Source organism: Podarcis bocagei, assembly GCF_964188305.1.
Source record: "Podarcis bocagei genome assembly, chromosome: 4".
NCBI classification, from domain to species: Eukaryota; Metazoa; Chordata; class Lepidosauria; order Squamata; family Lacertidae; genus Podarcis; species Podarcis bocagei.
This window is the reverse complement of record NC_138128.1, coordinates 80,004,114-80,029,940: the sequence shown is the minus strand read 5'-3', so window position 1 is coordinate 80,029,940 and position 25,827 is coordinate 80,004,114. Positions and strand designations below refer to the sequence as shown.

The 25,827-nt window shown below is 46.0% G+C and overlaps 1 protein-coding gene across 6 annotated transcripts in view; it reads left to right on the top strand.

Annotated features, from left to right (window-relative positions):
• Positions 1–798: 798 nt before the first annotated feature.
• The window catches only part of GRID1 (glutamate ionotropic receptor delta type subunit 1), a 740,600-nt gene continuing 715,571 nt past the window's right edge, over positions 799–25,827 (top strand). For 3 of the 6 annotated variants that reach the window (XM_081190828.1, XM_081190829.1, XM_081190830.1), the window contains exons 1-2: positions 801–1,384; positions 4,928–5,083. In XM_081190828.1, the coding sequence (XP_081046954.1) occupies positions 1,306–1,384; positions 4,928–5,083 (235 nt within the window). In that variant the 5' untranslated portion in view covers positions 801–1,305. Of the gene's footprint in view, positions 1,385–4,927; positions 5,084–25,827 lie in introns of all 6 variants that reach the window. The other 3 variants (XM_081190826.1, XM_081190825.1, XM_081190827.1) reach the window with 2 other exon arrangements.

Below are 25,827 nucleotides of genomic sequence, written 5' to 3'. Positions count from 1 at the left end.
CCTAGATGGCAGCGCCCCCACCTTTCGCTTGCCCCTCCTCCCTCTTTCCCCCTTCCAACCCTCCATGGGAAGAGAGTTAAGATGTAGCTGCGATCCCTCCGGGTCCCTCTTCGGTGTCCATTCATCCCTCGGAGTTCTTACAAACAAGCCCGAGGTCCAGCGCAAGGAACATGAGCTTCTCGCCTGCGCACGAGCCGCTCTCCCGGAGGGTCGCTGTTTGTCGTCTCAAGATGCTGGGAAGCCTTCCATCCTCCCCTCCCCTCCCCACTTCTTCCACCTGCGACCCCGGGGCCACGCTTCCTGGCTGTTTCTCGAGAGTTGCGCTCCGGCTTCCCCTCTTCAACATGTTCAAAAAAATAATCCCCTTCCCCGTGCGCAAAACTGGCACCACTCCGCGCCTTCCTGTGGAGATGGGCTTCCCTCCCCGTTCTGAGAAAGCAGATTTCCACACATCTTTTCCCCATATCCCCTTAAAAGAGAGAGAAAGAGATAGAGATAGAGAGAGAAGCATTTGCAAATCCTTGATCCAAACTCAACTCTCCTTTCTCGGTTGCTTCCTCCTGCTGCTGCGTGCGTGGTTGCTGCTCCTGCTGCACACACACACGCGCGCGCACACTTCGCCGCCCCCCCCCCCATAGGAGCTGCTTCTCCATCTCTTCTCTGTTGCCTTTTCGCCCAGACTATATTCAGTAGTGAGGCTCTGCAATCACGTGGGTCCTCGGTTTGATGCGGGGGGGGGGAGAGGATCGAGTTAGAGGAGGGGGGTGCCTCCGCAGTTTGCTGTTTGCTGGGGCCCGGAGACGCGCGCGCGCGCGCACACACACGCACACGGAGACACACACTCTCTCTCACACACACGTACGCGCGCACACACTCACCCACGGAGTGCTCAAGAGCTATTGCTGAAGTCTAAGGCTGGCTGCTTGCTCTACTGCTGCTGTCGCTTGTCGCCTCCTACCAAGCTGGGATCTATCTCTCGACATACATTTTTAAAAACCTCAACCTCGTTCCTCCTTCTTTCTTTTTGCTGTGGCTCCATCGTTGCTGGTGGCTTTTGGGGGGTTGTGCTTTTTTTTTCTTCCCCCTTTGGGTTTTTTCCGCCTTGCGCTTTCCGACTTTCAAACCTCAAGCTTGGAAATTACTTAGGTTTTGGGAAGGTTGGGATTTTTTTTTATCCCCCCCCCCAAAAAAAATCTGGGCATCTTTCCTCTCTCTTTCCTTGCTCCTCTCCACCTCCTTCCCTCTCCCCATCTCGGTGGCTTTTCGCCCCCAATCCGGGCTGATGTGCTGTACGAGGGGTCTGAAATGGAAGTACTGATGCTTTGGTTTTTCCCTTGGATATTTCAATGCGTTACGGTGCGAGCGGACTCCATCATCCACATTGGTAAGGGGAAGAAGCTGGTGTGTGTGTGTGTGTGTGTGTCCCCGTCCGTGCGTCGTGTGTATATGTGTGTGTAGATATATATGCAGGCTGCAGGGTAAGAGTGGCACATAAGCAATTACTATAAGAGTGAAAGGAGGATGGGTCTCATTAAGGCGCAATAATAATTCTGATCCAGGAGGGAAGATGGAGAAAGCGAGTTGAACTCTAGCGACGGAAAGAGAGAGGATGGCGAGAGCTCTCGCTCGCTCTCCCTTCCTCCTCTCTTCCACGCCACCGCAAATAAAAGCCCTCTGAATGCACCTCACTGCAAAGTTAGGGGCGAAACAAGACTGTCTATGGTGAAAGCTGAATGCTCTCTCTCTAAATTTCCGGAGGCGGTACGGAGGAAGGTTTGCGCTTGCAGTTGCTTTCCTAAGCAAACCCTTTCTGTGGCTTTGGACCTGTTTGCGCCTATATTACTCTCCACTTCCGAGGAGGAAGAGGAAGAGGAAGAGGAAGATGAGGAGGTGGTCACACACACCACCAACCCCCACCTGAAAAGCTCCCCATAGGGAAAACTTTGGAGAGGGACTTTCCTTCTGCCCGGGCAGGTGTGGTTCTCCCAAGCCCGGACTGTGGGAGGCACACAACTGCCACTTTCAAGTTAGCTGGTGTGTTTTTGCCGGGGTTTGGGGGGGGGGGAGAGATTGCAGGTGCCAAAGGAACGTAGTGTGGGTGCTCTGTCTGTCTGTCATTGGACTGGATGAGATTTCATTGGTGGATTACTGAGCACCGTGGTTGGGGGTGGGGTGCGGTAGGGGGTCTCAAAGGTTGGATCGGGAGAAGAGGAAGCCGGAAAGGGAGAAGGGAGATCCGGGGTTCCCTAAAAGGAACTTTGAAGGAGAACGGTGGCTCGTGCCAAAGGGGGGGGGGCGGGACTTGCCACTGGCAGACTTTCTTCCTTGAAATTAAATAAAAGCAAAGGCCAGACTCTGCAGGGATCAGCAGGAAGAAGGAAATGAGTGTGTGTATGAGAGAGAGAGAGAGAGAGAGAGAGAGAGAGAGAGAGAAGGGAGCCTGGGGAGCTTTTGATTCCCAGGGGTCCTGGTGAAGGGAGGCACGGGAAAGCTCCCTAGTGAGAGGCAATGCGATGGAAAAGGCTGGAGAAAAACCCAAGCAAGAGGCTCCAGCAGATGATGACATCTTTTTTAAAAACTTCGTAGAGATCTTTTTTTTTAAAAAAAATCAAATCAGAGGAAAGGTCTCCTCCCCGGAGGCGGGGAGAAGAGAGAGAAAGGAGAAGAGGGGGGGGGGAGGAGAAGGAAAGGCATGTGGTCAGGCTGGAGGGAAAAAGAGGGCTGGGAATGCTTTCGGGTCCGCTCGGTGGTGGCTGATGGTAAACTCGTCCTTCTCTACTACCCCGCGTGCTCCTCTCCCGATGCCTTAAGCAGGAGGTTGGCGAGAGCAGGCCAAACAGCATTGCGGATCCCTTAAAAAAGATCGATTGGGGAGGGGAGGAGGGAGTCTGCTGTGCTACAGCTAGGTTCGGAAAGACTTTAGAGTTCTCCCCCATCACCCCAACCCCAAAGAGAGAGCGGCTAAACTTTAACTTCAGCTGCGCGAAGGAACCGGCTCAGGATGGGCGACTCTGGACGTCGGATTTCAGAGGGGCGCGCAAAGCTAGGCACCTGCAGATAAAGTATCCCCCCAAATCTCCCTGTACCTGTGGATGAAGGATTCTGTTCCAGTCAGATCTCAGCCCTGCCCCCTTAGTCTCTCAGCCACCTGCCTCCCGCTCAAGTGGAGGGCGGGAAGAGGAGGCTGCGAGCAAGGATGATGGCTTCTCCAGGTTGAAAAGCGAAGCTGAACTTCGCTTTGGAATTTTGCGCACGGTGTGAGCATCTGGTTGGCATTTAAAGGCGCAGGAGAGACGTGAATAATAAGTTAGAGAGGCGGAACGTAGAGGTGGGTGGCGTGTGAGGATGAGCAGAATAATATGCTTAGGCTATTTTTTCCCCCCCAAAAAAACAAAATAACAGAGTAAAAAAAAACCCCACCACTATATATTTACCTCTCTCCTCTCTCTTCACGCTCAAAGCAGGGGTATATTATGTAAGGCTTATCGCCAGATGTTTTCCTGCTAGCTGCATAACCAAGGCTCTGAAATTAAAAGCTTTCAGGTTACTGAACACAAAGCTCAGATCTCCGTTAATATGGGGCGATGCGCAGGAGGGAAGTGACGGGCAGCCCTAAGAACAGAAGGGGGGGGGCACCCATTCCGGAGGCTGACGCGTAGGTGTTGTGTTGTCCTACCTTTTTGCGGATAAAACTTTTAGGAAGCCTTTCCTCCGCCTCCCCCACCCCGCGTGTCTACATCTATATAAATCAACACAGGCTAAAATCCCAAGAGCCGAGTGGAACCCCAAGCTCACGCTGCTTATAAATTGGACTGTACAGTCTGCAGGCTCACGAGCTCGCCCACTGGCTAAAGCTGAGCAGGTCTGGGTCTGGTCAGCGCCTGGTTGGGCAGTCCCCTGGGCACCGCAGCCACGCAGCCTTGGCACTCGAAAAAGCAGAACATATATATTTGCAAGCAAACGAACAAGAAATGTGGTTGCCCTCTGCCACAGGGCTTCATAACCGAAAAAAATCTCATTGATCCCCACAACCCCTGAGCAAGGGAAGAGGAGAAGGTTCCCATCGCAGGCGCTCCTCTCTGCCTTGGGAATAAGGACTCTTTAGCTGCCCGTGGTGTCACAGAGGACTTGCCCTTGGTGAATATAAGGCAAAAGGGAGCGGGAAGTTCTCCTGCCAAGCCGTGGCCTGGCCCGCAGAAACGCTTCCGGGAAGGCCTCGGGCATGTCCTCTGCCCCACACATCCCTCCTTCAAGGCAAGTCCAGGACAGCAGCTAGGATGGTCCGGCCTTGTCATTTTTATTGAGTGGAGCTCAGCTGAGCAAACTTCCAGAGCTCAGTCGCGCGAGTTCTTCTTTAGCTCTCCTGTTGTAACAGCAGGGCTACGAGCGAGCGGCTTCCTCCCCTTTCAATGCATGCCAGTTCTGGGTGAACACAAAAACCTGCTTTTTATCGTTGCAGGCCAGTGGTCCACCTAAGCCAGTGTTGTCCACACGGACGGGCAGCAACCCCCCAGGTCTTCAGGCAGCCGACTCCCGCAGCTCTGCCCGGAGAGGCCGGGGATTGAACCCGGCACCTTCTGCGGGTAAAACTGATGCTCCTGACCCTTCCCCAACCCGCATCTGTAGCTGTGTGAATGTGGGACAGGCTTGCGCACTTGTTGCAGGAGAAAAAAAGGCCAGTTCGGGGTGTGTGGCTCCGTCAAGAAGCAGTCACTGGGCACGACCCCTTTTGAGTAGGCTTAAATCACCCCGCGGTTTAGGAGATTGGGAAGTATATGTGCATGGTAAGTTGAGGGACGAGCGTGGATAAAGTAGCCTTCGGAGTAGAAAGCCTTTCTGGGTTCACCTTCACGCCACTGGCACGGCCTTTCCTTCCCATATGCTGGTAATGGGGATGATGGTTTATTTGTCCTCCACCCCCCAACAGGTGCCATATTTGAAGGCAACTCGGCCAAGGACGACGAGATCTTCAAGCAGGCGGTGGCGGACTTGAGCCTCAACGATGACATCTTGCAGAGCGAGAAAATCACGTACACGATCAAACTCATAGAAGCCAACAACCCCTTCCACGCCGTCCAGGAAGGTAAGGGCGACCGCGAAGGAGAAAAGAGGGGCTCGCGACGCGTTGGCCTCCAATGCGCCCCTGGAACTTGGAGAGGGCGCGAGAGATCCACTCAGGCTGGGTTGCTCTCTCCCTAGAGGCGCTGTAGACGGCGGGGGCAGCAGGAGGAGATCTGGGCAGTAGTCGATCTCTTGCCCCGCCTTGCCTTTAGCTGTTGCTATGCCCGGAGAGCTTTTGCCTTTCTCGCCGATCTCTCCTTTTGCGCGCGGGATTCATGGAGGGCGCTTTGCCTAGCCAAGCCTGCGGTTCCCACGCGCCCGCCCCCCTTCTCTTTCTGTCTCTGGGAGGGGCTTCGACCCCCACCCGGGGGTAGGAGGGGGGGGGAAGGGAGCAGGCAGCTGCCTGGCAGGGCCTGTGGCACAAAGCGGACGTTGTTTGCCGGCCGAGGTTGTGTGTGCGTGCGTGTGGTTTTTTTGCTGCGCGGCCTGGCTGAAAACTTTCCTTTCGGCCAAAGGTTGGCGCTGTTTGCCAAGGAAAAAAGCAAGCGGGGAGCGAATGAAAGCTGCAGGAGGTGTTTTGAGCGCCTTGGAGAGGCGAGCATCCTCTGGCCTTGCTTGAAGCGCTGGCTGGAGGAGTTGGTCGCTGGTTTGGAAGCCCTGAAACGAAGTGAAAGGATAAATCAGTGCAGCGCTGTCGGGCGCAGACGCGCCAGCTGCCTAAAGAAATCCGAGGCTCTCTGTGTGCGGCTGTGTGGTTGTGAGTGTGTGTATGTATACACACAGGCATACTGGAAAGGCCTGCAAGCCAGATCCTTGGAAACCTATAATCCTGGTGGGTTTCTAGTGTGCTGTGGTTTACAGCCTTAAAGAGGAATGGAAGTGGATGAAGGGAGGGCGGTTTCTTAAAGTGGAGAAAAGGATCGAGGAACATGAAATATTCCCGTGTGGATGAAAGAGGAACACCTTTAGATATTGATATATTGCCTGTGGAAAGAGCTTTTGCAGGGCAACAGGTGGATTAATTTGTGCCCATAACTGGAGGCTTCCAAGGTTCTTCAAAAGGAAATTGCTGCCTTTAAGGCAGGTGTGGCACAGCTGTGGCTTTCCAGATGTGGCTGGACTCCAACTCCCATCAGTCCTGACCAGCATAGCCAATGGCCAGGGATGAGAGGAGTTGTGGTCTAGCAGTCTGTAGGCAGGACTGCAGCTTCTCCACCTTTAAGAATAACAATGATAAAAAATATTATAACCCTATTCACTCCATTATACAAAGTGAGACTTGCCTGTGTGAGTAAACATGCATATGATCTGCCTTGCCCAAATCTTTTTCCTGGTTGCAAAGGATTGGTTCTGTGTCTTTTGAAGAAGGAAGGGCAGGATTGGTAGCTTAGAGGGAGAGAAATACCGAAACTGAAGGTGTAGGAAATGGGAGCAGCATGAAGTGTTTTGCAGGGTGATGGGTTTGATGCTGTGTGGATGAAATGGCCAGTGGCTTCTGCAAGGAAAGTCCCTAATCAGTTTGTTAACCAACAAGGTGTTTGTGAGATTCTTTGCTGTTTCTTGCTACCCTCACCCTTTTAAATACTGTATTCCAGATGATGTGAGAAAGTGTTATGGTGTGGTATTTTCCCCTGTGTTTTGCAGTATCTCTACTCTTCTGTTTAGTCTTGGCCTATGGAGAGTCTATCCCTGCAGCAGGGAACCGAGGATAGGTGTGCGTTTGGCTATGCCGTGAACAAAACATGTTGAGCCGATGTTCTGAACTGCTGCCAGAACTATTTAAAAACAAAAGAACAGGGAGGTGGGAGGAGGGCAACTAAACAGCAGCTTTGTGATCTGAACATTTCCTCCAACCCTGGTCTTGTTTTGTGGCACCTGTCAATCTACCATCCTGTTGGCAAGGGGACAGGAGACCCAAAGAGAAATATTAATTGGATAAGCACAAAGAAGAGCTGTTTCAGGACTCTTGTGTCCTACCCATCCCGGATGTGCTTTTTACGGCAATAAATAGGATACATTGTACGTGATCAGGAGTCGCATGTAGGAATTATCACCTAGTGTGGTGTTTTCTGAAGGGTTTTCTTTTGAAAGGGGACCTACTTGCATGAAAGGAATGAATGAATGGTTGCTTTAGAAAGAGAGGGGATGTAAATGCAGGAGAAAGGGTGGGAGAAAAGCATACTACATCTAGATTTTTATTGAGCCTGACCTGTGAGATCAGGCTTAGTTACTTGAAATGCGCAACTGTCACAGCATCTTTCTGTTGTAACTACAAATAAAGCAGCATGGAAAACATGTGATAACCCGAATCTCTCCAAGTCTAGGTTCTGATCAACTGGTCAGCCTAGATGATGGAGGCAGGCAAATTGCCAACCGATATGATGTACAAATGCATTTTATTTGTGTGTTCTTGCCATGCAGCCAGTAATTCCATACAGACTTAAAGATGGTTCAGATAGGCCAGCTTAAATGACAGTCTGCAAACTATCCTCAAGTTCAAAAGGTTAAGACAGTAGCTGGGCAGGTAAATGAGTTCAAATCACAGAAGAAAACATCCTAGATCCTGCCTCAGATTAGGAATGTTATGTGGGGGGAGTTTGGTAAAGAAGTTGAGACTGGTTACCGGATGCGTTACTTCAGCAGCTGTGTTGCTCCGTAGCAGTTCTCCAGAAAAGGAAAGCTATTTATATGCCTTAGCAATATTACTATTCTCCCCCCTCCCCTGAACGATGAATCATTAAGCCTTTCTTACCATGCATTGGAAATAGTTATTCCACCCCCCCGTCAAAATTCATGCATGCTTGTATGGGTTCTTGTTGGCTCAGCACATTTTAATGAATTTTTTTCTGGATCGTTCCCATCAAACCTCACCTCGGTTATTTGCACTTATTATAGCATATTATATTTAAATTGCTCTTTTTACTGGTGCTTTGTGCTCTCTCGGGTGTTTTTGACAATTTTCTACTTGGGGCAGGCTTTCGCTTTCCATGAGATGCCAAGTTACTGGGGAAGACAATGTTTTATTTTAGTGTTGACATCAGTTTTTGCCCATAGCAAGATGGCAAGGCTCAAGGAAGGTTCAGAAGCCAGTTCCTGTCCTGGGCTTGCGCAGCACAATCCTGTGCAAGTTTACTTGGAAGTAAGTCATGCTGTGTTCAATGGGACTTATTCCCAAGTAAGTGTTTCTTGCAGAGATTGGGAACCTGTGACCCTCCCAGGTGTTGTTGGACTCAAACCCCCATCAACACCTGCCAACATGGCCAACAGTCAGGGATGATGGGGACTGTAGTCCCAACAACCTTGCATGACTCTGCCGACAACATGGAGGGCTGCAGATTCTTCATCCCTGCTTTATATCATTGCTGCCTTAATGTATGACAGTGCAGCAGCGGCAGCAAGCAATGCAACATCTGAGTTGTGTGTGTGTGTGCTTCCTATTGCATTATCTTGCACTTGAAACTAGCAGAGAATAGGGGAGTTGATTATTGTCAAAAGTTTTAGCATACAATCAGATCTTCATAAAGCTACAAAGGATCAGTGGCCTATTTTGCAGCTGATTCATATTCATGGAAGTAACAGCAGTTGGATAGCTGAAATAGCATTTTGAACAGTGTCTCCTCGCACAACCTTACAGCATCTCCTTCCCTGGTTTGATTGCATTTGGGATTTAAAATATGACACCCAAGCAGAGAATGGAAGCATTTGGAGCACAGAAGGCTTGTATTTTCTTCCTTTGCGTGGCGTGCATCCAGACACAGATATATGTATATAAAATTTGTGGTGTTTCAGTTCTATATCAGATGAAGAAGCTATGACAAAGCTAATGTATGAGGCATACTCTGGAGAGTCCAGGAAAGAGTCTAGTCATATTTTAATCTGTTTTGGTACAGCTCATTAGGCATTGCAAAATTTTCTGCAAGACCCTGATAGGTGTTGTTTTAAACTGTCCACTCATGGGCAGTAGGCCTCTAAAATTAGAATCTCTCCCTAAGCAGAAGCTGATAAGCTGGAGGGCAGATGGGATGCTGGATAAATGTTACAATTCTACTTAAGAACTACCTCTTTTGGGGAAGTTAATATGTGCTTCTCTCTCTTGGGGAGGACGACAGAGTGATCAGCTGTTCATTCAAGGGGTGTCAGAACTTTGACACGATGGGTGAGTGAAGATGATAGTGGTAGCTGTATCTTGATTTCCAGGCTTCTTGTTGGTGTTAGACAGACGATTCTCTCCCCCCCCCCCATCGTTTTAATTTTCTTTTCTTTGCTGTTATATAGTGTGCTGACAGAATGATGCATGGATGAGCCAGGAGCCATACCATTGCTCTGTAGTATCGTTTTGGACTGCATTCTGCTGTCACTCTTACCGTTTGTTATCTTAGTGCTGTTGGTTTTTTTCCAAGATGCTCTGCTTGTTTTCCATGCAACTTTGCTAAGAGCTGTCAAAATGAAAGAAAAGATGAAGCAAATCAACTGACCTGCTCTGCGAGGACGGTGCTACGGCAGCTGCACTAAGGCCCTAAGGTGTAAAATGTTTTGTTTTGATGCTCCGTGCTTTCGTGAGCAGTGCTATACAGCAAACATTAGCGTAGCTGCAGAAGCATTTATGGTCTGTTCCTATGGTGATTTGTGCCAACGGACACCTTCGAGTAGGTATTCAACATAGCCTAATCTGCGTGTTGCCTGAATAGTAATGGATGGTGTCTAGCCATGGTTGATGCTCCTTTACAGTATATATAGTCATGGGCGTAGCCTATGGTCACCAGATGTCGCCATTTCCCAGGGACAGTCCCCAGATTTACAAATCTGTCCCCGTACAAAATCTGTCCCTGGAATGTCCCCAGATTTCATTTAATGTCCCTGGATTTATATTTTAAGTGTTGTAGATTTATCAGTAGGGAATGAATGTTGCGTGATTGGTTCAATGGCACAAGACACATCATATGGGGACTTCTGGTGAGGCAAAATGGTGGGTGCCACAGCAGTGAGAAGCTCCTGAAGCCAGCCAGATCCAACTGTGCTACCAGTCTGGCTCCGGGCTGCTGAGACTGCCGCTGCTGAGAGGGAACCAGGGATGCCCAGCACATCAACAGGGGGAACCGCTGACACCCCCCCACGACCCAAATTGGGCCAGGAGCAAGAGCGCCTGGCCGACTGCCCAGTGGTGCTCTGGGGCCAGTAAAAACCCTGGAGCCGATGCAGGGAGGAGGAGGAGAGGAGAAGGAGAAGGGAGGGAGAGAAAGAGGAAGGAGAAAAAAAGAGGAGAGCCCTGAGCTTGCTGCGCTGCTGCTGCCACTGAGGAGGAGAGGTAGGAGAACACCAGGAGGGCAAGGACATGTGGCCAAGCCCAGGCTCGACCCAAGCCTACTCCCCGGTGGCTAACGCTCCAAGAGAGCAGGCTAGGGCCCAGTGGAAGGCCACGCAAAGAGACCACAGAAGAGAAGATATTACTTCTTTTTAAAATAAATAAAGATTTATTAAAAATAACTTTCTTTTCAAAAAAAAAGTGTCCCCAGATTCTTTGATAAAAGTCTGGTAACCTTAGTATAGCAAGGATTTTTGTTGGGGGGTGGATCAGGACTTGGTTGGGGAGGCAGGACTTTTTTTGGGGGGAGGGGGCACAGAAACGATGTGATTTGTCAGTTAGTTAAGTAATTCTATTATTTTACTTGATCTAGGGAGGGCAGCTCCCCCCTGCCCCCCCCCTTGGCTATGCTCACATATATAATGGTCATGTCAGTGCTTCCAGTCATCACTGGCTAGGCAGGGCCTATGGCTGTGGAAACCTCTTGTGTGATCCATCCCTCACCTTTTCAGAGCATTATGGGATGCAACCACAGATCAGTCACATGGCTCTCTGGGAAGCCTGTGAATTCGGCCTATGATGCCACACCAGTGCTGGAGAGATGTTGCTCAAGAGCTGTAAACAGCGATATTAACGATAGAGGTGCCCAGGGTACCAGTGTTCCTTCTTTTGGAGAAGGTCAAGTAAGAAGTGAGGCAAGCTACTGTATTTTTTGCTGTATAAGACTCACTTTTTCCCTCCTAAAAAGTAAGGGGAAATGTGTGTGCATCTTATGGAGCGAATGCAGGCTGCGCAGCTATCCCAGAAGCCAGAACAGCAAGAGGGATTGCTGCTTTCAATGCGCAGCGATCCCTCTTGCTGTTCTGGCTTCTGGGATTCAGAATATTTTTTTTCTTGTTTTCCTCCTCCAAAAACTAGGTGCGTTTTATGGTCTGGTGCGTCTTATAGAGCGAAAAATATGGCATATCTTGGCTGCGGTTATGGTTGTGGTTGTCCATCAGTCAACAGGTATTTGTGCTCTTGCACAGGTGAGGATCTTGCAAGAAGTGGACTGTATCTACATTTATTCACAAGTGTATGTCTCTTTGCCTCTTTTCACTCAGCTTTAAAATAAAAACCATCCGTCAAGATTCTAGCACAGAGAGAGGATTTCCTGCAGTACCTTTGTGCCCAGGTGGAATACTATCTGCTTCGAGATAGGTTCTCGCACCCCTGTAGCTAAGCAAACCCTGAGTTGCTTGTGTTAAGTAGAGATCACCCATAAAGAATGTACGTCTATATTTTTTGGAGGTCCTGTCAGGTGTTATTCTGTCCATGAATATGAATCAAGTTACGTGAGAGAAATGACTATATAGTAAATTGTCAAACAATATGTATAGGATAAGAAAATATGGTATGAAAGCATGGAATACATGCAAAAATGCAATAGTGGTAGTTGAAATAAGCAAAAAACAAAATAAGACAGCTTTCTAAGGATCCTTGAGGATCATACTTAAATGATCTCCCTCAGCTTGTCCCAAAGGAGGAGGAAAAGGCAGCCATAATAATGTAAGGGACTGAGATGTCAAAAGCCTTCCCAGATCTTCTCTAAACTGGTTCTAATATTTACACTCTTTAAACTCTCATAGGTCAGCAATAATCTCCAATAACAAAAAATAAAAAAATAAAAAATGGGGGGGGGGGGATCATCGCTCTTATGCACCATATATTTAAAGCACTGTTACACCACTTTCGGCTTCCCCCAAAGAATCCTGGGAACTGTAGTTTCCCCACAAGAGACTGAGAGTTGTAAGGAGATCCCAATTATCCTCACAGAACTCTACAATTCCCAGAGTTCCCCAGGAAGAAGGATTGGTTGTTAAACCAATCTGGGAACTGTAGTGTTGTGAGGGGCATCCTAAGTATATATAAAGCCTAAGGGTAGACAGAGGTGGCATGTAAAATAGCAGCACATTTTAAAGAGTGCTCTCATCTGCTTCCCTTTCTATTGCACTCATAGAGTGTGGACAGCAAAAAACCACTAAAGGAATAGACATAGACACAGGGGTGTTTGAGCCATTGAGAGAGAATGGTTAATATGAGACTATTATTTAGATTTATCATTCCCTTCCTCCACCTCAGTTACTGATCACTGTTATATTCTAAAAGAGAGGCGTTTCACACCATTTGTTTTTGGGTGTGTACAGATGGTAGAAGGATGAACTAAAGTGAAATCGACACTAGCTGGTCCAGAAAGGAAGGAGAACCTAACCAATTCTATAGGAATGAAGTGGCACTTTCTGGCTGTGTTCTGAAGTAAAAGTTTACTGGAAGAAACTCAAGGAAGCGATAATGAAATTGGGGCTTAGCAGAAGATCCTCCTCATTCTGTTGGCATAGCATGCAAATTTTGGAAAATCATAATGAGACAGAACTCATCTGTTTACGGGAACAGCAAATGTTAAAAGAATTAGAGGATAAAGAAATTTCTATTAAAGAGGTTATTTGACTACACCGTCATGTACAAATTAGCTAATTTATATATGAGTTAAAGGGAAGATATGGAAAGGAGACATGTGAGAGTAGCTGGTTATTTATTATTTGTGGCATCAGTACTTTATACGACTTTAGATTATTGTGAACATAGTTTTGATTTTTAAAGACGACAAAAAAATGCCACAAGGATTATAGTGTGCAAGGAGATAACCAATCTTGGCAAGTACTCAAAACAACACAAATTAAAGTGACAACTATGAGCTGTTTCATACATGCACTTTCATCATTTGATGGCTTAGGATCTAATGATGTGCATCTGTGAATGATCCATCACAGATCAAAACACTAGAGAGAGAGACTCTTCATAGCATGTCACATTGACTCAGTTACAAGGCTTTTTCGGTGGAGTTGGTTCATCTATCTGTGAGCTATTCAGTAATTAACTGATATGCAGGCATGTGTGAATTACACTGATATGTGGCATCAAGGCTATGCAAACATTTCAGCAAAGGATCAGCTTCACACTTCTAGGCACTGCATGTGATCACTCCCTTGGGAATGCTCCCAGCCTAACTTGGAATCTTGATTTGCAAGGCTATAGCAGCAGTTTTCAAACTTGCCACCTTCAAGGAATGCTTTTCCTGCTTGCTTGCCATGGGACTCCTGTATATATTGCAGAGGATTCTTGGATGAGCACTAGGTCTGGGCAAAGTAGTCTTCCGAACCTTAGCACGACACTTGTGCAATTACATTGTGTTTAATGGCACTTTGTTGTTGTTTAGTCATTTAGTCGTGTCCAACTCTTCGTGACCCCATGGACCAGAGCACGCCAGGCACTCCTGTCTTCCACTGCCTCCCACAGTTTGGTCAAACTCATGTTGGTAGCTTCGAGAACACTGTCCAACCATCTCATCCTCTGTCGTCCCCTTTTCCTTGTGTCCTCCATCTTTCCCAACATTAGGGTCTTTTCCACGAAATCTTCTCTTCTCATGAGGTAGCCAAAGTTTTGGAGCCTCAGCTTCAGGATCTGTCCTTCCAGTGAGCACTCAGGGCTGATTTCCTTCAGAATGGATATGTTTGATCTTCTTGCAGTTCACAGGACTCTCAAGAGTCTCCTCCAGCACCACAATTGCATTGTGTTTAATGGAACTTACACCCCAGTAAATATGGATTGGGAGGCTGCTATGGGGCTTCATTTGTTCCCTTGTATTCTGGCATCTTCAGCTGCTTTCTTGACAACCGATTTCATGCTGATTCATTGGGAGGTAGCGTACATATGTGAACTTGCAGAAACCAAACCCGGCTCTCTAGAAAGAACATACGGTTGCATGCATCACTGAGTTTTAATCTGTTCTTTCAGTGCTTGCTAAGCACGTGCCAGACACAGTGGAAAGTAGGGGGATCTTTTCCATATTCCTGGAGTCCTGACAGTGTTCCTGCACAATTTGCTAACCAGTCTGCTGCCATTAAATGTTGGTGCTCAGTGGGATGAAAACGCATAATGCTTACCTCCTGGTGCCTTCCGAGACCAAACCCAGACTTGTTTAAGACTACCACCGGGAAGACATCTGCGACACTATCGTCTCATTCTGCATGTGCTTTTATGCTTATGAGCTGCTTGATTTGATGCTCCTTCTTGGGCCTACATTGAGACGAGCTAGGAATAATGCAGAATAGCTCAGAAGGAAATCCTATTGAATTCAGTGGGACTTTCCGTTAAGTGTGTGTTGGTTTGCAGTCAAAGCCTGTTCTTAATACAGTGGTACCTCGGGTTACATACGCTTCAGTTACATACGCTTCAGGTTACAGACTCTGTCAACCCAGAAATAGTGCTTCAGGATAAGAACTTTGCTTCAGGATGAGAACAGAAATTGTGCTCCGGCGGCGCGGCAGCAGCAGGAGGCACCATTAGCTAAAGTGGTGCTTCAGATTAAGAACAGTTTCAGGTTAAGAATGGACCTCCGGAACGAATTAAGTACTTAACGCGAGGTACCACTGTAACAACAACAACAACAACAAAAATTATTATTATTAATAATAATAATTTATCATTTATACCCCGCCCACCTGGCTGGGTTTCCTCAGCCACTCTGGACAGAATAAAAAAGCGATAAAATATCAAACATTGAAAACTTCCCTAAACAAGGCTGCCTTCTGATGTCTTCTAAAAGTCAGGTAGTTGTTTATTTCCTTGACATCTGAAGCTTACACTCTGAGTCTTCACCTACTCTGGAGTTTTGTGAATACTAATACTAATAATAAGTAAACTTTTTAAAGTAGTGTTTCTCTGCTGGTGGGTTCTATTCTGCAAATTGCTGTGCAAGAGCTGGTGAAAAACTTTGCACACCTTGAGCAGAAAACAAACAAGCATCTCTAGATGTGTGCAAGAGATTGTGTGACAATTTAGAGACCCTCCAAGTGTGTGTATTTTCCAGGGACATCCCTGATTTAGAAAAGCCATCCCAGTTTCTGATTTGATCCCAGAATGTCCCACTTTTCCTTAGGGTGTCCCTATTTTCATTGGATAAATGTTGCAGGGTATGGAATTATCCAACTCCCGAACTGTCAGAAGGCAATTCTGTATAGGGAAGGGTTTTTTTAATGTTTAATATTTTGTTATGTTTTTATATATGTTGGAAGCTGCTGGGTGTGATGCATAAATAGCAAAATTATCATTATGGAATGGGACATCCCTATTGTCATCGGAGAAATGTTGGAGGGTATGAACTTATACAAAGCAGCTCTCCCATTTCCCCTCCTTCTTTTGTAGCTGGAAAGAACTTGTACTAAGTTAGGGCTTTCTACTTGCGAAAGAGTAGTTTCACTTGCGGAAGGGTACATTTGGCGACAACCCAGAAGTTCCAACCGTCTTTGTTGAGGTAATGCTTGACTTAACAGTTTCTTGAAGTGTGTACGTATGCAAATGTGTACACAAGAACTGTGAGCCTGTGGCAACACTGATGCCCAACAGGGGAGTGTTCACTGTTGCAAAGTTCTGGCTATGTGCTCTTGTGAAAATGGTCTGCATCACCCTGCTATATGTCAAACTAAGGTAATTTGACATGATGAAGTGTGTGTGCTTTCCCCCTCTTTTGCAGTGTCCATATGCTCATTTTAAGTTCTGGCATTGCAATTGTGTGCTTGAGCACTCTAATTATTTTTTTCCTGCAAAGGTCAGCATGTTAGCACTCTCAATTGCCTTTCCCCCTGCTAAAGTAGAGATGAAACCTGCAATAAGCATAGATGAAGCAGGCGGCTGCCTCGCACACTGAGAAATTAGGGACATTCTTTCCTTCTTTGCTTTGAAGACAGAGGTCCTCTGGCTGGGACGGGACGATATGGGATGGGGGGGGGCAACTCCCATCTCTTGCAGGGGTGCAATTGGTGCCAGCACCGTCTGTTAAGAGTTTGGGTGTAATCTTCGACACCTCCCTTTCCATGGAGGCGCAGATTGCAGCTATAACAAAGGCGGCATTTTTTCATCTCCGCCAAGCTAAGCAGTTGGCTCCTTAACCTCTCTCGCCCTGACCTAGCCACTGTGATCCACACGACGGTCACCTCCAGACTGGATTATTGTAACTCGCTCTACGTGGGGCTGCCCTTGAGACTGACCCAAAAACTTCAGCGGGTGCAGAATGCCGTGGCGAGACTCCTTACGGGGGCCTCGCTGCGATATCACATTCACCCAACTATTGCATTTCCATATAGCCATGGCATGTTGCCCCACCCTAGCCAACGGCCAACCCCTTCCTTGTCACAACTTTGCTGTGGGGCCGGCTAGTTTTGATGCTGTTTTTCTCCGATAGGAAATGAAATATGCTTGGAGTCAAGTGTGAAAGCTCAGTACATAACAAGAAACTTACCCAGTGGAACAGGAGACTATCTAACTAGCATGCAACATCTTGAAAATCTAGCTGAGTGCACATTGGAATTTAGAAGGGATGGTAATTTCCAATGATATGCTAATACCCCAAGCATTTTTTCCTCTGCTTCCTCATTTCCATAGCTTTAAGGCGCTAAGTATATAAAAAAGGGAAAGGCATGTTGAAACGGTTTTCTTTTATGTGATACCTAATGACTTAACATTTAATGAGAATGCTGGAGACTTGATGATTATTGCACTTGATAGGGTGGTCTTGGGTTTGTGGGTTTTGAATTGCTGGTGAGCTGTCCTTCCCACAGCAACCCTCTGCTTCCCTAGCAAGTCTCTGTTTCCATCTTGGTGCACTGATGTGGCTGCGGTCGCCCTCCCTGACCCCCACTGCTGCTACTACAGCCTCCTGAGCCTTCCTCTCCCTGTACATTAATATTATATTAAATATATGCAGTAAGAAATGGGAACAGTAATGATCTCCCTTTAAGGGGGGGTTGGAAACCGAGTGGCATTAATCTAAAAAAAGAAGGGGGAGAAAAACCTGCTGTTTTGGCTGCATTAAGTCTCCCAGCAGGATTTCTCCTGCTTGACCTTACGCAGAGCCATTCCCTTAGCAACTTTTCAAAGCAGAAAGAAAGACAATGTTGAAAAAGAGACTAAAACACCCCCCCCCATTTTTCAGCTGAATATAAAGTTGGAGGGATGACCTTAATTTTTTTTTTTTAATGGAAAACAAAGCCTGGCCAACAGGCAGCGGGATTTGTTTTTGGGTCACAGTTTTTTTGTTTTTGTCCATGGGTTTGGAATTGCTTTAGTTTTAGACTCCTTGGGGCTTCTAGTCTGCGGCACCATCGCTGGGTTTTGTTTTGTTTGATACAGGAAGTGAAGCAAACAGGATTTTCTGTGGCATGAAATGTTTCTGGAGTTACTGAGCATTAACTTTGTCAGCAGGTGCCTTTTGTTTTCTGAAAGCGCAAAGTCCCAAGTTCTTACTACTGTACGGCCAAGAAAGAAAGAAAGAAGAAAGGGATTGCAGTCGGATTATTTTAAAATCTCCTGTATTGATTTTGAAACACTTTATTTATGGCGATGTGATTTTCCTGGTACTGTAGCCCTCTTCAGGCACAGCAGCCATGAATGATCAGAAAAGAACTGCCCCCTTTGCCCTGTTCCCATCACCCCCCTGTGCTTTTGCCAACTTCCCTACGTTTGGGTATATGGTTTGCAATGGGGAGCCTTTTCTACTTGGGGCTCCCTGCATGATTAGGGGTGCTGATCTTAAGAACATAAGAAGAGCCTTGCGGGATCACATGGCCCATGTTGTCTGCCAACTTTCTGTTCTCAAGGAGATGACTGTGGAAAGCCCGCAAGAAGGACATGAGTGCAAATGGCGCTGTCCCCACTTGCGCTCCACAGCAGCAGCGGAGAACATAGCCATTGTGGCTAGCAGGCACTGATAGCCTTATCCTTCGCACATTTTTCAGATTCTCCATTGTCTAATTCAGAGCTTTCCAAATGGTGTGTCACGACATATTAGTGTGTCAGCTGCAATGTGTAAGTGTGTTGCATGAATGCTCCCCATGCTCCTCCTGGGGCTGGAAAGGGGCTAGTTTATTCTCCAGTTTGCTAGTAAAACCGAATGGCTGTGTCGCGAAATGATGCGTGTCTAAAAAGTGTGTTTCCAACAAGAAAAGTTTGGAAAGCTCTGGTCTAATCTGTCCATGAATTTGCCTACTCCCCAGTCTTCCAGGAACCTCCATGGGTTGAAGAGGGAAGAGTTGGCAGATATGGGGCAAATGGAAGGAGCCAATGATTGGGAGGGGAGCATCATTTCCTGCTTTCCTCCTTAGGTTTGTCCCTGCGACACATGAAGAGGGCTTCTCTCTATCTGTTTTGTTTTATTGATTGTTACATTTATATGCAGGGACGCGGGTGGCGCTGTGGGTTAAACCACAGAGTCTAGGACTTGCTGATCAGAAGGTCGGCGGTTTGAATCCCCGCAACGGGGGGAGCTCCCATTGCTCAGTCCCTGCTCCTGCCAACCTAGCAGTTCGAAAGCACGTCAAAAGTGCAAGTAGATAAATAGGTACTGCTCCAGCGGGAAGGTAAACGGCGTTTCTGTGTGCTGCTCTGGTTCGCCAAAATTGGCTTAGCCATGTTGGCCACATGACCCAGAAGCTGTATGCCGGCCCCTCGGCTAATAAAGCGTGATGAGCACCGCAACCCCAGAGTCGGCCATGACTGGACCTGATGGTCAGGGGTCCGTTTACCTTGACCTTTTACATTTATATGCCACTTTCCCTCTGTGGAACTCAAAGTGGCATGTGTTCTACCTCTCTATATCCTCACACAACAATCCTGTGTCACATAAGCCAGGCTGAGAGACTGCGGCTGGCCCAACGTCACTTCATGTCAGGGATTTGAACCCTGGTCTCCCCGGTTCTAGTCCAGCACTCTAATCACGGCACCACACTGTCTATACAGCACAGTTGTTTTTTGTATATAACATACCCTTTATTTGAAGAGCTGATGGGGGTGCAAATGTGGTTATCTCATTTCATTCCAACAACTACCCCACAAAGAAGGTGAAGCAGAGTGATAGGGCTGTTTTGCACATACTTATCAGTCAGCTGATTAAGTGCTGCTAGTATCTGTGTGCTTCGGCTATCCTAGATCTGGCACCATAGGTGAAAAAAGGTTGTATCGCCTTGAACACAGTGCTTTGGCCCAGGGTCGGTGCCCTCATCCACCTGCCAGCCTGCTGCTATATGGAAATCTAAAAATGCACGTAAGCCAGAGTTTGATGGATTTTTGACTGGCTCAGTTGGAAAAAACGTTACGTTGGTGGCTTAAACTGCAATTTGCCATTCCTCCTCAAAGTTGGTTCCAGGAAAAACAACTGATTGGCTTGTAACAGAATGGGGAGGGTAGATTTGGAGAGGTGGTTGTCACTTATTGCAACGCCCCTAAGCAGAAACATCTCCTATTGTCCCACTTCTTGGCTGGATCATGAACATTCTTTCAGATATGTGTGTCTAGGATCCAGCAATGAAGCAATACCCATGGATATATTTCTGCTTAAGAAGTGTGATAATACACAGTACTTCAAGTGCATTACATCCAAGTAAAATATGATTAAAACTCCAGTCTCGGTTTTAAAATTGCAATTTAATTCTATTTTTTTTTTAATTACTGGGTAGTTAGTTCCCAAGTGTTGCTAAAAATGTACATTGTACTGTGTAAATAACTCCCTGCAATCCTACTGGCTTCAAAAACAGCTGTGTCTTATTGCACAGAAGATTAAAATAACATCTCGGCTTTTATGTTGTGCTGGTAACACAGAATAGGAGTTCCTAATTTTATTTTATTTTTATCTCGAGCCTGAGCTGTGCCACTTCCCTAGTCCAATTCAGCAACATGTGTGCAGGCCGCAGAGCAAGAGCCACAGCAGGAGTGGGGAATCCTTTTCAGGCTGGGGGCCACATTGCCTTCTGGGGGCCAGTGGTGGGCGGGGCTAGAGCAAAAGTGGGTGGGGCAATGACTATAATGTTTACCATTGTACACCAGGCTAGTTTCTATGCATGCTCAAACAATCCCCATCTACCTGATTCTTTATCCAGAGAAACAAAACCCAACAGTGAACTCCATGGGCAGGACTAGCCTGGTAAGGCAGTTGCCAGAACTGAGGATCTGAGCCTCCCACTTCCTCTTAAGGCTCCTCACCAGCGGCTGCCTACCCAACAGTCACAAACTCCTTCAAGGAGGGCTCTCTGTGTCTTTTGTTCTGCTACATATAACCCCCTCTTTGTTCTTGGGGACAGAGGAGTACGGGAGAAGGAAACAGTGGAACTGGCAGGTGGCTGGGGATCTGTTCCAACATCAGTCGCCTTCCCAGCAGCCTCGGTCGCACTTAAACCTGTTGCTTGCTCAATCTCCAACCTGTCTGCGCCCCTGTCTTCCTCTGACCTGTCTCCTGCATCCCGCAACCATTCTCCTGGCTCAGAGCCTCCCCCCTCTGATGCTTTCCTTGCCCCGTTCCTCCTTGCCTAGCCAGTCCCTGACAATCATGATGAGTTGTTCTCCTGCTACTTAGAGATGGGTGCTGGGAGAGAGGGAAGCTAGAGGTACATGCAGCCTCCTGCTTTCAGATCCTGGAATTTTCTCACTCTCTGCCAGCCCCAAATCATTTCCAAACAATCCAAAAGGCATCTCTTGTCTCAGCAATAGGCATCTGGTCCTCTCCAAGATCTGGTCCAAGGATCTCGCTGTGACAAATCTGTTGTAAAAAAGCAAAAGTATTTTGCCAATACATCTGGCAACTGCGAATGGTTATTGAACAAACAGAGATAAGGAATAGACAAAAAATAAAAATGCAGTGCTCTTTTCGTGGCAATCTCAAATCCATATGGGGCAAGTTCCTTCCCTCCTCTTGACTGCTGCATCGTCATCACATGAAATGGCCACCAACCATAGCAAAATTGTATCAAATTTAGTGAAAAACTAAATTAAAAGAATAGAACGATCCCATTAAAAACCAACCTAGGCAGCATAAAATACTTCTAAGATGGCTTTTAAAACACAGATGAGAATAAATAGTTTCCTGTCCTGAGAGCATAAGGAGGTACAAAGACTGCTGTCTAGTACAGAGTCAGACCATTGGTCCATTTAGCTCTGTATTGCCTACTACAAATTAGAGAACACTTTGGTGTGAGAGCTCAGAAGGGTTTTCTCCCCTCCTTGACTTGCGAGCAGAGGGAACTAAGTTTACAGAGTACAATGGTACCTCAGGTTACATCACTTCAGGTTACAGACTCCACTAACCCAGAAATATTACCTTGGGTTAAGAACTTTGCTTCAGGATGAGAACAGAAATCATGCTCAGGTGGCGCAGCGGCAGCAGGAGGCCCCATTAGCTAAAGTGGTGCTTCAGGTTAAGAACAGTTTCAGGTTAAGGACCTGAAACAAATTAAGTACTCAACCCGAGGTACCACTGTATTTCCACTTATATTACAGGGCGTGATCCACACTGGGGGCTGTGGGATGGACAAAGGAGTGGATGGAAAGAACATAAATAATCTAGGGTTGCCATTGTTAGAATATGTCCAGAATTTCCCGGACATATCTAGAATGCTGCAGTTGGAAGCAGCACCCGGGTGGAAATCGCAAAAATGTCCAGGAAAATCCGGACGTATGGCAACCCATGTCGGCAGTGTCATTTTTGTCAGTTTCCTTTAAAACGGCTCAAAAACCCGTGAATTTGCCAAAAAAAAGCTCCACAGCTTTGGGCAAATTCCAGATTTTCACTGTTTGAAATATGGCAACCCTACATAGATCTGTTATATCAAGGAAAACCACACTGGAAAAAAAGTGTCTACTATACAAAACTGCATACAAATGTATGTACTGGGAGAAATTTGCACTAAAAAACCTGATGTTTTCCAGGAGGACTTAAAAAATAATAATTAGCAAACTGATGTGGAAAACCAAAGTTAAGTTCGGAAAAACGAGAAACCAAAATAAACCTAAATGGACAGATTACCCACCTGCTGAATATTTGAACTTGGGGAGGGGCAGACACTTCCTGTATTCTAGAAACAGCAACAGCCAGTCAACATTTTAGGAGGCTTTTCTCCCCAATGGTTCCCCGCCCCCCCCCAGGTCATCTTCTAGCTCCCTCAACTAAGAAGAAGAAGAAGAGTTTGGATTTGATATCCCGCTTTATCACTACCTGAAGGAGTCTCAAAGCGGCTAACATTCTCCTTTCCCTTCCTCCCCCACAACAAACACTCTGTGAGGTGAGTGACTGGCCCAAGGTCACCCAGCAACTGCATGTGGAGGAGTGGGGAAGCGAACCCGGTTCACCAGATTACAAGTCTACCACTCTTAACCACTACACCACACTGGCTCACTAAGCCACACATGGGAGTTATTACCTTGTTTGTGGGATGTAGTGATGCGTTTGACCAGCAGAGATTTGCCACTGCTGCTCCAGCACTGCTGCTTCAGGAGTTTCCTGCTCCAGATTGCTTCTCCCTCCAGATTGCTTCTCCCAATTGTATCTTAATTACCTGTTCCCTGCTTTTCCAACACAGAATAGCCTGTGTGTGTGTGTGTGCTGCTCCCCCAGTCAAGTGCTCAATGTAGATGAATTTATGAACATGACTTACTGGATTATTATAATTTCTGTAGCATTTTAATCATAATTACAATAACATCTGTTGGCAGTGGCACACAGATGTCTGACAGCACACAGTTTGTAAACGGTTACTCTCTCTCTCTTTCTTCTGAGAAAATGGATCTTTTTTCTCATTTCCCATCTGCCCAAGAGCAACTGGAACTGAATAGATATGGATGGGAGGTACAATATGATCATAAAGCCGTGGCTGCCTTCGCTTCCATTATTTTGTCACCAGTTCTTCTAATATTTTTCCAAATTGTTGGTCCATCTCTTTCTTAACCAACCCTATCAGGGTTTGTTCAAATACAAAGCCTCCTCTCTCTCTCTCTCTCTCTCTCTCTCTCTCTCTCTCTCTCTCATTTTCTATCACTTAATAAATTATTTGTCTTGGCTTGGGATACTTTGTATATGTGTGTTTGTATATATATGTCATTGGTCCTGTTGAGTCATTCATAGGAAACAGTGTTATACCGAGGCAGATCATTTCCTCATCTAACTAGGGTGGAATCTACACATACACACACAAAACGCTGTGAAAATGCTTTTTTTTTCCTCCATGAAAAACACCAGAATTTTATTATATGTCTCTTTAAAAAACCCCCCAGCAAAACAAAACCTAATACAGGTGTGAGGGCCCAAAAACACACTGAAAGATCCAGTGTGTTACATCAATTGAGAGAGGAGACAGGTATGGCTTGTATGTTAGTGGGAGCAGTCATTATCTTCACTCAGCATTCACTGGTTTCTCCTGCAAGCGGGAGCTTTTGCACGGCGTGGACACTGTTTTTCCTCTTAGGTTTGTATTTGCACTTTCCGCTCAGCAGGATAACAATTCCCAGAAAACAGAGTACACCAGCAACAATCAAACCGCCAACACGCAGCAAGTACCAGTCGTAATAAAAGGGGCTGTTTGGATCAGTAGGATCATTGGCCCCCAGGACAAGGAATGCAGCCAAGAGAAGCAGCAGTATCTCCATGGTGGTGGGTTTCATATTGGTGTGTAGGGATAAGCAGAAAGGCCAAATGCAGGCGAGCCAACCCGACCCGAAAAAAGTGAAAATGCTTTTTTTAAAAAAAAAGTTGTGAAAAATACATTGAATTTTGCACAGCTCACTGTCGCCATCTAGTGTCACATTTGTATATTTCACCTTACAACACATTTAAAACGTTTTTATTTGCAGCTGTGTAGCTGGGTCCTTGGTATCATCTGCACTGACTGGTGGCAGCTCTGCAGTGTAGGTAGGGGACTTTGGAGATATCAGGGACTGAACCTGCTCTGTCACTGAGCTACTGCCCTTCCCCATGTAGCGGATGCAAAATATTAACCAGAATACATATTGTGTAATGTAGACTACGTTTGCTGTTCCCACTTCCACTTCCACTCCTTTTCATATTAAGATCTGAATAGAGCCTACATGCAGTTAATCTGGTTCCAATTCTTCCCTCACTTCATACACACAATGTGAAAAGGACTTGGGACCTTTGAGGACACAGTGCATTTTAGATCTTCCCATATGGCCTGCCTTCAGTGGATGAAGTTACATTGTGGAAATTAAAGGAAAGCTGCATCACAAAATGGTTTTCTTTGGCAAAAATATTAAATTTTCTTTGGCAAAAAATTTAAAGAAAATAGCCAACTGGATGGGATTAAGTCTTGACAGTTTAACGTGATCCTATCGTCTACTCAGAAGTAAGTCTTACTGAATTTAGTTTAATTAAACTTACCTTTCACCAGTTTCCAAAGTGGTGTAGAACAATAGTAGAACATTGTAAACCACAGTTAATTAAAATCAATTGCATACATTACAGTACAAACATTACAGTATTAAAACTATGCAATGCAGACAACCTGGCCCCAAGGCAGGATTAACTGATTCCTCCAAAGGCTCAGGAGAAAATACAGGTTTTTAGAAATGGCAAGAAGTTGGGGTGCAGTTGCTGAGAAGGCTCTGTTTCTCATCCCAACATGGCAAGCAATACTTAGTGGTGGGACTGCAAGTGGCCCTCCCAGTTGAGTTCAGTGGGACTTGTTCCTACATAAATGTTTATAGGGTTGCAACTTAAATAGCCCATAACTGATCTGTTCCCCAGGGAGAAGCTCCCAGCTAAGTCTCTTGATATTTGGATGAAACCAGTATAGGCGAAATAGCAGAACATAAACCACTATAGGATGGTTATTTGGAGGTAAATGGGGAAAATTTAATGACTTCTTGGTTTGTGCTGACATCTATGATTGAAATGAATGCCCTCCCCCCAAATTTGTTCCTGTTCTCAGCTATTCCTGTACAAAAAGTACCTTAATGGAGCAATAACAAAATAAGAACATTAATTTTAATTTGAAGAATTTTCAGATTTTCTTTGGTCTGAAAAACTAGGAAGTGCTTCAGTTAGCATATTATATAAACTATATCAAGTCTCAAGGAGGACCGGATTTTCCAACATTACTGAGTGTTATTGTGTGAAATTGGCAGTAATATCAGGTTGATATAATAGGGATATTTTGCTAAGGCTGAACAAGGAGAACTGCAGACTCTTTGAGGATGTATTATGTGGCATGATGAGTGGAATACTTTGTCCAGAATTAATATCACCACTAAATTCAAAATCTTTTAGAATTCTCCTAATGTATTAGTTGGTATTGTATGGTGACATTATGGGGGACTGAAAGTACATTGGAAATAACTATAGATAATCATATCCTCTTCTGTGAAGAAGTTGCTAATCAAACTGATGAACATAAGCCATCTTCTCCCATGCTTTTTGAAATGTAAGGCATGTAGTATATGCTATTAAGTATTTTGGGATAAGACAAAAAAATATTCTAGAGTCATTAATAGTTAAACCTAGAGCTAAAGGGTTGATTAGACATATTGATTGTTCTTTGAACAAAACACAGTATCTTTAGAGTGAGAATTAAATATAACTTGTATAACGGGGA